This window comes from Notolepis coatsorum (assembly GCF_963971535.1).
Source record: "Notolepis coatsorum genome assembly, chromosome: 2".
Classification (NCBI taxonomy): domain Eukaryota; kingdom Metazoa; phylum Chordata; class Actinopteri; order Aulopiformes; family Paralepididae; genus Notolepis; species Notolepis coatsorum.
This window is the reverse complement of record NC_140166.1, coordinates 29,181,184-29,192,240: the sequence shown is the minus strand read 5'-3', so window position 1 is coordinate 29,192,240 and position 11,057 is coordinate 29,181,184. Positions and strand designations below refer to the sequence as shown.

Genomic DNA, 11,057 nt, shown 5'->3' with positions numbered 1-11,057 from the left:
GTTTTACACCTAAAGGCTGAAGAGAGCCTCATGTGCCTATCTGTAAAAAAAAACAATGCTGGTTCTTGAATATTTAGTTTTGATAGTTGTTTAATAAAACACGATTTGTTATATAATCCAGTCTGTCTTGTATTTACAGAACTGATTCAGTTGTACACAATCACATGATCATAGCTACTCCTACCCCTCTAGTAGAGGGCCTCCACACACACAAGATTCATATTGTAATATTTACACAATAAATAAACGGTATAAAAGTGTACAATTCAAGCAAGTAAAATAGTGAAGATTTAACGATGTGCAGTCGTAAGTAGTGCAAAAACTAGTATCCTTAATGTAGGACTGTTGCATCTAAAGATATGGATCTTAAGATATGTAAGACACTTCCTGTGTCGTGCGTATGCTGTAACCCATTTATTATGGAAGTGTATAAACGGAGCACTCATTGTAAATATTCTTTCGTGTTCTGAATTCCTTGACATTTTCTAAATATTACTGATATTCTTCAGACACTTTGTAAATGTATCTCGGTCCTCTAAATTACCATGTTAGTACTGTTATGATTTCTCATGGAAATCAAGGGTAGGACTGTTATGATTCCTCATGGAAATCAAGGGATAGGCAATAGCGTCCCGGCTTGCCTGTACATATCTGGATCGTTTTGCCATGAGACCCTCTGCACGTAACAAGCCCATGCCCATGTCCAGACAATGGGATTCAACCATTGAATCCTTCAGATTAAGAGTATTTTAGGTTCCGAGATGAGTCAGTTAATAAGTGATGAGTAAATGCATTGTTAAAGACAAGTTGTGTACTTTGAGTGATGTTTCACATGTACATTCCAAACAATAATACCTGTTCCAACTGCGAGTACATGGGCTGTTAAAGGATTTTCAAAACCCACTTAGGCCTGTATGGTTCTTCACCTGAAGGGCTCATTTATGTAGTAGCAACTTTTTCCACAATGTGACCGAAGTGTCTGGCGTTGAAAATGAACTCTCTAAATCTGAAAAGATGAGGTATCACTTTAAACATTCCTATCAGCTTTCTAAATGTTAAGGTATCTCTTTAAAGGGGCAGTTCGTCCAAAACACAAACATATTATTCCCCTCACCCAGAGTGCTATCTAACCATCCAGATAGTTACCATGCGTTTTTGCCGAGGTTTGGACATGTCTGCCGTCGGCCAATAGAATAAACTCCATTGTATCGGGCTATTAACTATTTTCCACTGCCGTGCGGCCGTGCAGAAGGAAGCGCACCGGTACTCTATTTTCCCACACGGGAGACCGTTTGCAATAGACCATCGGGCCGACCACAGACGCGTACCGTACGCCCCATCTCAGCCCTATCCGGATGGGTAGATGGCACTTTAAAACTGTGACCTGCCCCTTTAAACCTTCCCCTTCAGTTCTACCACTCGTCGTCCTCCTCCGAGCAGCAGGTCTCCAGGCGGCTGGGGATGTTCCTGTAGGTGAGGAACTCCAGGATCCTCTTGGGGATGGGCAGCGGCTCGATCTGGTGGGTGGAGACCGAGTGGCGCAGGACGGATCGGCACAGGTGGCACAGGCTGGGCACCACGCGGGGGGTCCTCCAGAACCGCACGTGGCCGTCCCTGGTGCTGCCGGCAGGAAAACATTCATGATTAATAAACTGTCACGACACCTCAGGCCCACAGAGAAGACCTCTAGAGGTCATGATTAACACTTCAGGCCCACAGAGAAGACCTCTAGAGGTCATGATTAACACCTCAGGCCCACAGAGAAGACCTCTAGAGGTCATGATTAACACAGCAGGCCCACAGAAGACCTCTAGAGGTCATGATTAACACCTCAGGCCCACAGAGAAGACCTCTAGAGGTCATGATTAACAGCAGGCCCACAGAGAAGACCTCTAGAGGTCATGATTAACACAGCAGGCCCACAGAGAAGACCTCTAGAGGTCATGATTAACACAGCAGGCCCACAGAGAAGACCTCTAGAGGTCATGATTAACACTATTGGGACCGGCCACGTATAAATACGTGTTTCGAATCCATGCGTTGTGGACCAGAGGCACGTATATAGCCGTGGCAAGTTGTTATTGTTTTATTCCATATTAATAACCGGATCAAGATCCCCGATCGACTCTGCAGATCTACCCTCGGCAACATGCAATACCGGCCAGATCCTCTTAGGGGTGCCACCAATCTTTTTTTTTAGCCTCCAACGGAGTATCATATTACTCTGATCCCAAAGCAACATCATGCACCGTGTATCACGTTTCGAATCGCAGATCTCACGATGGAATAAGGGGATTTATCATCAACCAATGGACATATCGATCTACCAGATGCCGATCGATAACGGGGAAATGCTGTAGGATATCCCACGGGCTGACTGTAAGACCTTATTCACCTAAATTACAGCCGGAACAGACATTGTTGTGAGACGCAAGCATTCGATCAGTGAATGTGGCTACTTACACGGACACTCTATTGGTAATCAATAATACTAATCGACGTTCCCCGCCGCCCCCCTTTCATCCATAGATGCTATGGGATAGTCCGGATCATAAGCAGTTTGTGTTATTTCATTAGCATATATACAACAGAAATGCTGTTGAATATAACGTTAGTAGCCTTTAGCTCTATAAGTAGCTTTCCAGCAAATATATGAGACGAAATCTGCGATAAAGCTTATATTCACGGCGCTATAAAATGACAACCTATTGATGGATTTTTTCTTCTTCTTTAAGCCATTATGAAGGGACGGTTTATGAACTCAAGTGACAATGAGAATGGACGGATAGCAATACTATAAAGTATAGATATAGCTCTACAAAGACACATCGGTTTGTTGACAAACCTTGGTCCTCTAGCACCATATTAGACGGCGCCGAATGGTCGTCAAAGTGTTAACACATCAGGCCGACAGAATTACCATTACCTTTCAATCAGTTCAGAAAGGGATGTCCTTACTTTTTTTTGTGCTATAAAAAAAGGATGGTGACACTTCACATAAATGCATCTGTAACAGGGTGTTTATAATGACTTATAATACAGTGCATGGCCCTGTATCCACTAAATGGCAACTGTGATCGAGCAGTTTCTAATTAGTTTCATGAAATGTCACACCATGGCATCAGGCCGTTATAGGAGCGTCTAATCTAATGGCTTATACACCATCATGACACATTCTAATCCTTAATAGATGTACACTGTTAAGTACAGTGTTACCAAAAAGGTCCTTACTCAATAAATAGATTCTTGAGGGGGAAAAATGCTCCATCATTGGGTAAGTGAATTGTCGTTTTGATTTATATTTTGCAAAAGTTGGAACTGGCTGTGAGGCTGCCTACCCTGTGGCCACCACGCCCCCCTGTGGCTGTGAGACTGCCTACCCTGTGGCCACCACGCCCCCCTGTGGCTGTGAGACTGCCTACCCTGTGGCCACCACGCCCCCCTGTGGCTGTGAGGCTGCCTACCCTGTGGCCACCACGCCCCCCTGTGGCTGTGAGACTGCCGACCCTGTGGCCACCACGCCCCCCCTGTGGCTGTGAGGCTGCCTACCCTGTGGCCACCACGCCCCCCTGTGGCTGTGAGGCTGCCTACCCTGTGGCCACCACGCCCCCCTGTGGCTGTGAGACTGCCTACCCTGTGGCCACCACGCCCCCCTGTGGCTGTGAGGCTGCCTACCCTGTGGCCACCACGCCCCCCTGTGGCTGTGAGACTGCCTACCCTGTGGCCACCACGCCCCCCTGTGAGGCTGCCTACCCTGTGGCCACCACGCCCCCCTGTGAGGCTGCCTACCCTGTGGCCACCACGCCCCCCTGTGAGGCTGCCTACCCTGTGGCCACCACGCCCCCCTGTGAGGCTGCCTACCCTGTGGCCACCACGCCCCCCTGTGAGGCTGCCTACCCTGTGGCCACCACGCCCCCCTGTGAGACTGCCTACCCTGTGGCCACCACGCCCCCCTGTGAGGCTGCCTACCCTGTGGCCACCACGCCCCCCTGTGAGACTGCCTACCCTGTGGCCACCACGCCCCCCTGTGACTGTGAGGCTGCCTACCCTGTGGCCACCACGCCCCCCTGTGAGGCTGCCTACCCTGTGGCCACCAACCCTCCAGTGGCTGTGAGGCTGCCTACCCTGTGGCCACCACGCCCCCCTGTGAGGCTGCCTACCCTGTGGCCACCAACCCTCCAGTGGCTGTGAGGCTGCCTACCCTGTGGCCACCACGCCCCCCTGTGAGGCTGCCTACCCTGTGGCCACCACGCCCCCCTGTGAGACTGCCTACCCTGTGGCCACCACGCCCCCCTGTGAGGCTGCCTACACTGTGGCCACCACGCCCCCCTGTGGCTGTGAGACTGCCTACCCTGTGGCCACCAACCCTCCAGTGGCTGTGAGACTGCCTACCCTGTGGCCACCAACCCCCCTGTGAGACTGCCTACCCTGTGGCCACCACGCCCCCCTGTGAGGCTGCCTACCATGTGGCCACCAACCCCCCTGTGAGACTGCCTACCCTGTGGCCACCACGCCCCCCTGTGAAGCTGCCTACCCTGTGGCCACCAACCCTCCAGTGGCTGTGAGACTGCCTACCCTGTGGCCACCAACCCCCCTGTGGCTGTGAGACTGCCTACCCTGTGGCCACCAACCCCCCTGTGAGACTGTCTACCATGTGGCCACCAACCCCCCTATGAGACTGTCTACCATGTGGCCACCAACCCCCCTATGAGACTGTCTACCATGTGGCTACTGAAGGATTTGAGGTGCTTTTTCAATGTATGTGATGTATAGATTGGGGAGAGATGACCACAGCTAAAACGGTGAGATCGAAATGTGCATGGAAGACGGTGATAGAACAGTGGTCCAGTAGCCAGCAGAATGTTTAGCAGCCAGCCGAATGTTGACATTCCTTGTAAGAACAAATTGATAAGAGCGAGGGGGAGGGGTGACATCTTTGATGAAACAGTAGAGAAACGTTTTGAAATGTGTGAAAGGTTATTAGCAGTTGTCATGAGCGTCGCATGACAACCAGGAGAGGGGCGGGGGGCCGTCGTTGCTACGGCGAGGATCTATAAGTCGAACGGTGTTTCCGGGTGTAAGGCAGACTAAAATCTGACTGAGACTAAGAGGGAAGAAACCAGGAGTGACTCTCTCTCCTCTCATCACGAAGGGGGGGGGGGGGGGGGGGGGGGGGGGGGAGAATGCCACATCATCATTAGCTTCGGCTACCACGAGGATGGTCTTGGCTGACGACCAGGCCTGACCACTTTTGGACTGAATAGCAGAGGGACAATAGAACACACCGAAAGATCATTAGAATAGACTTTTCAAGGACAATACAATCTGTTAACATCTGAGCTGAGGTTTCTGTTTATCAAATAAACCACGCTTCTCCCTGTAAGGTATTTCACGTTGTCGGAGTGTCGAATTCTTACGGAAGTGGAGAATTATTATGGTTTGCGGATTGTACTAACGGGGAGAGATAAGGATCTTATCAGCCAGTATAGGAGACGTCAGGACCATTAAAATGACACAACGCAGAGGAATTGGATGGAGAGCCAAACAGACGAAGACGTGATACTGGCCAGTTTGATCAGGATCTAACAGTTGGTTGCCGATGACAGCCGGATTTGCAAGAGATAAAAACAACAGGAACAGTTGGTTGCTGATGATGACAGCCGGATTTGCAAGAGATAAGAACAACGGATAAAGACTTTTTCAATAATGGGGCGACAGTGGACAACAGTCATCGTGTGTGGGAGAATCATGATCGAGCAAGGCCGGCCAGCCCTAGGAGAGAGCGCCGAGTCGAGCGGTCATGAGGCGGACCAGCGCTGGAGGAGAAACAGCGATTAGGAGAAAGATGCGAGTTCACTGTGCACACACGGTTGTTTTGATCTTTTAAGCCAAATAAAAACGAACAGATAGTGCATCCGTAATAATATGAGCAGAGAGCCATGGTGTTTTGAAAAACCAAGATGGGTTTTATCTACGGGGAATGAAAAACAAACGGGCCGGTGAAGGAAGGCAGTGTTCTAAGGGGTTAATTCCATTTTTGTTGGTCTGTAATATAAGGGTTGTTTTCCTCGCAAGAGGCGGGAACGCGGGACTGTGAGTCGGGAGAATCTACCTACGTTTTTCAGACCTACCGTCATTTGGCATTCAGTCTATTTTTGACCTGTTCAGTACTTGCATGTTTAGTAGATCATCTATTGTCATGTGACCTGCAGACATCATTATGACCTGTTTGGCCGACGAGGCTCTAAGAGACAGTTGTTTTGTTGTTAGGCCTTGAAAAAGGAGGGCAGCGGCCGTTTGTTTGAGAGAGTAGCCATTTGCACCGAGTCAAGATGGCCGCAAAGGAGCCACGAGGAGATAACAGATAAGAACCAGGAAGTGACACGTCAACTAAAACACCATAGAGGAGGAGTAGGTCGCCACCTAGTGGCGGAGGGGGGGTAGTGCTGGGGAGTTTTCATTACCCATAGGGGAATATTTAGATATAGGTCTGTACTACCATCTAGTGGCGGATTGGGGGAGTGTTTCAAGTTAGAGAATCTAATGAGCACAGAGTGGATTATTATTATAATAATAATATTAGAGATACGGGTTAATTAAATAGTTTAATTATTGAATGATTAAATAAGAATTGCACAGAGAGAGATGAGATGCGGTTAATTAAATAAGTTTAATTATGAAATAAGAGGGAGTTTGATCTCCAGTGGGGCCTTCTCACACCTAATAAATAGGCAGAGTCTTGAAGACATGTCACCAGAAGAACTGGCGCGCGCTGGGGGTCAACCTGGGATGAACAGATAGAGCGCGGAGTGGGTATCGTTTAGCTGCGGGTGTCACGCCAGAAGACAAACAGGGAACAGCCCTGTAGGACAGATTATGGGTGTGGAGAAGGTGGTAGACTAATAGCAAAACAAGGGAAGCCGAATGTACAGACGACTGCTGGTGTTGTGTCTCTGCTTTCAGCGGGGGGAGACACCGACAGCGGTGGAGACGACCAGGAGACAGACTGGAGGAGGGGGAAGCTGCAGGGGCCAGGCACCGCAGACTGGTACACAGATCATCCACGACGAGAGAGAGGAGACGGCGGCGGTGGAGGAGCAGATGTGGAGAGGACAGCCAGAGACACTGAGCAGTAGCAGACCAGGGGAGACATTTTTGCCTAGGGGACCGCGCCCTGGGAGGGGGACCAGCTCAGGAAAGGAGCAGTCACTGAAAGGGGCCCTTGCCCTAGGCGACGGGACCGGCCCAAGATGGGAGGTGTACTGTAAGAGGGAAGGGAGCGCTCTGATTTGGACGTGGGGTGTACCTAATAGGGGGGCCGAAGGGTTTAGGTGTGTCATCTGAAAAGTTGCAATCTGTGTTTTTCTCTGTCTCTCTCTCTCTCTCTCTCCTCCCTGACCGTTGTCTATCCTTTCTGGTTTGGGTGTGATGCGGGTAATGGAAAACAATAAGGCAAAACAGCAGACGGCGGGGCCCTCATTGTTATGAGTCTATTTTTGTGTATAATTAATTGAAAAACCAAGTAGTCTGTTGATTCTGAAGGTTGATTAAGAATCAAAGGGGGGAATGAAGGATTTGGGGTGCTTTTTCAATGTATGTGATGTATAGATTGGGGGGAGATGACCACAGCTAAAACGGTGAGATCGAAATGTGCATGGAAGACGGTGATAGAACATTGGTCCAGTAGCCAGCAGAATGTTTAGCAGCCAGCCGAATGTTGACATTCCTTGTAAGAACAAATTGATAAGAGCGAGGGGGAGGGGTGACATCTTTGATGAAACAGTAGAGAAACGTTTTGAAATGTGTGAAAGGTTATTAGCAGTTGTCATGAGCGTCACATGACAACCAGGAGAGGGGCGGGGGGTCGTCGTTGCTACGGCGAGGATCTATAAGTCGAACGGTGTTTCCGGGTGTAAGGCAGACTAAAATCTGACTGAGACTAAGAGGGAAGAAACCAGGAGAGACTCTCTCTCCTCTCATCACGAAGGGGAAGAATGCCACATCATCATTAGCTTCGGCTACCACGAGGATGGTCTTGGCTGACGACCAGGCCTGACCACTTTTGGACTGAATAGCAGAGGGACAATAGAACACACCGAAAGATCATTAGAATAGACTTTTCAAGGACAATACAATCTGTTAACATCTGAGCTGAGGTTTCTGTTTATCAAATAAACCACGCTTCTCCCTGTAAGGTATTTCACGTTGTCGGAGTGTCGAATTCTTACGGAGGTGGAGAATTATTATGGTTTGCGGATTGTACTAACGGGGAGAGATAAGGATCTTATCAGCCAGTATCGGAGACGTTAGGACCATTAAAATGACAACGCAGAGGAATTGGATGGAGAGCCAAACAGACGAAGACGTGATACTGGCCAGTTTGATCAGGATCTAACAACCCCCCTGTGAGACTGTCTACCATGTGGCCACCAACCCCCCTGTGGCTGTGAGGCTGCCTACCCTGTGAGGCTGTCTACCCTGTGGCCACCACGCCCCCTGTGAGGCTGCCTACCCTGTGGCCACCACTCCCCCTGTGAGGCTGCCTACCCTGTGGCCACCACGCCCCCCTGTGGCTGGAAGTTGCAGCAGAGTCCGTTTGAGGCCCGGTCCTCCTTGGTCTGCATCAGCATGGCTCTCTGACCCGGCTCCCAGATACGAAGAGCTCTGGCAACACAATACAGAGAACAAGGACACATCATGTACACATGTTGGATTAGTCCAGCGTGATGAGCTTATAGCTGAAGATGAAATGGTGTCTGGTAGGCCTATAGGCGAAATGGTGTCTGGTAGGCCTATAGGTGAAATGGTGACTGGTAGGCCTATAGGTGAAATGGTGTCTAGTAGGCCTATACTGTAGATTAAATGGTATCTAGATGAAATGGTTTCCGATAGGCTTATAGATAGAGCTGCCGCGGTATTGATATTTTCCTTACCGCACGAATTTGCGAAATATTTCCTACCGCCGCGGTAATTACCGCACAGTGCGCACAAAAAAATAATTTGAATGCATTTTTATTTTTTTTTAGTAGTCTACTCTTATAGCCTGCCTCTAGTCTAATGGCGCTTTTCCACTGCATAGTACCTACTCGACTCGACCCGCTTTAGGCACCTGGTACTTCGTTCCTTTTCCACTGCAGCCAGGTACTACTCCGCTTGTCTCCGTGTGGGAATGCAGGCGGGGCCGCTCGCTTGTGTACACTGAAAGCTCCGTGGGCATAGATGTCCGAGGGCTTGCAGCAAGCCAGAGTTTAACACAGTTTCAATCAATCAATCAATCAATCAATAACAACATTAACCAGACTCTCGTTGCGTCTATTCTGCCAAAGCTAACGTTACCTCTCATTGTGTATTCTACCAAGCAAACCCGGGTTTAACGTTACCTCTCGTGTATATCGGCTGACGGTAGTATTAACAACAACAAACTTAACACATCAGCGATCTTGTTGTGACACTAAACTCTCCGCTCGGTGGTAAATTGGGTTGATGTCGGTTTTGTTTCATCAATAAATAAGGCAGAATACACAGTGAATCCATTCTTTTTTGTTTATTGCTTGGTTCTGTCGCAAACAAATCCTGAACGAAATGCATCCTTAGCGAGGCAGTAAAGATGGCGGCGCCGGCGTTCTGTTTTTGTTCAGAGCCTCCAAACTGTGACGCGTCTCTCTTCTGACCAGTCAGTGGTCTGCAATGTTTCACATGACTTTTCTGGTACCACTTCTACCCAATAGGGTCGCTTGGAACCGAGTAGGGTATATCTGCAGAGCCGCAAGCCAACTTTATTATTATGATAAAAAACAGCGGTGACGCGGTATTCAGCCTAACTCTGCGGTGAGCGTGATGCAACAGCGATACCGCGGTAATGCGGTTATCGCGGCAGCTCTACTTATAGATGAAAGGCTTATAGATGAAATGGTGTCCGATAGGCTTATAGATGAAATGGTGTCCGATAGGCTTGAAATGGGTGCCACACTCTGGAGTTTGCAGATTGTCCACAGGTACATTGTTTCAATCCCACAGGACAACAGTCATGACATGTAAAAGTAAAGCAGCACTGATTTTACATTAGAGTTAAAGATTCAGGTGTTTGTTAATAGCTGTATCTCTGGAGCACCAGGTGTTTGTTAATAGCTGTATCTCTGGAGCACCAGGTGCCTTTCTGTCGTCTTCTACAAGTTACCAAAGGCTGCCTTTCTGTCGTCTTCTACAAGTTACCAAAGGCTGCCTTTCTGTCGTCTTCTACAAGTTACCAAAGGCTGCCTTTCTGTCGTCTTCTACAAGTTACCAAAGGCTGCCTTTCTGCCGTCTTCTACAAGTTACCAAAGGCTGCCTTTCTGTCGTCTTCTACAAGTTACCAAAGGCTGCATTTCTGTCATCTTCTACAAGTTACCAAAGGCTGCCTTTCTGTCATCTTCTACACGTTACCAAAGGCTGCCTTTCTATCATCTTCTACAAGTTACCAAAGGCTGCCTTTCTATCATCTTCTACAAGTTACCAAAGGCTGGCTTTCTGTCATCTTCTACAAGTTACCAATGACGTGCCAAAATAACTGGAGAAGCGCGCCGTGGAGCCCACCGCTGTGAAGGAAGGGTGCGCTGCATTTACAACACAAGACCTAATGGGAGCAACTCGACATGCGGCACAATAATCGTTTTATCTTGATAGTCTTGTTTTCATGATTGTGGGAATCCAAAATTGTAATTGAAATTGAAACCAGATTAATTACCCAGCCCTACTGTGAGACCTTGATAGCTGCAAACAAACTGAGTCTTCCCTCCCCGAAGCATCCCGGGAATGTCAAGTCCAGTTCAGGTCTCCAGCCCAAACACGACTGTTTGCCGGCTGGCGTTCGAGTGTCGGACGAAAACATCCTCATCCACACAAAGTTCTAACTTAGTCCATCTCTAGTCAAACTTTTAAGAGCAACCAGAAGAATACACAATCCTACATTTTCTAAATCATCATTTTCAATAAACTGTCAACCATATTTCCATGTCTCATATCTTGATTTCATTGATCATAGAAGACTGAACTTGTGAAAGACTAAATTAACAAGGTTC

At 48.5% G+C, this 11,057-nt stretch overlaps 1 protein-coding gene across 1 annotated transcript in view; it reads right to left on the bottom strand.

Annotated features, from left to right (window-relative positions):
* Nucleotides 1-62: 62 nt before the first annotated feature.
* wsb2 (WD repeat and SOCS box containing 2) overlaps nucleotides 63-11,057 on the bottom strand; it is a 37,800-nt gene continuing 26,805 nt past the window's right edge. The window contains exons 8-9 of the mRNA XM_084308762.1: nucleotides 8,548-8,664; nucleotides 63-1,620 (exon numbers count right to left, since the gene is read on the bottom strand). Of these exons, the coding sequence (XP_084164888.1) occupies nucleotides 1,413-1,620; nucleotides 8,548-8,664 (325 nt within the window). The 3' untranslated portion in view covers nucleotides 63-1,412. The remainder of the gene's footprint in view (nucleotides 1,621-8,547; nucleotides 8,665-11,057) is intronic.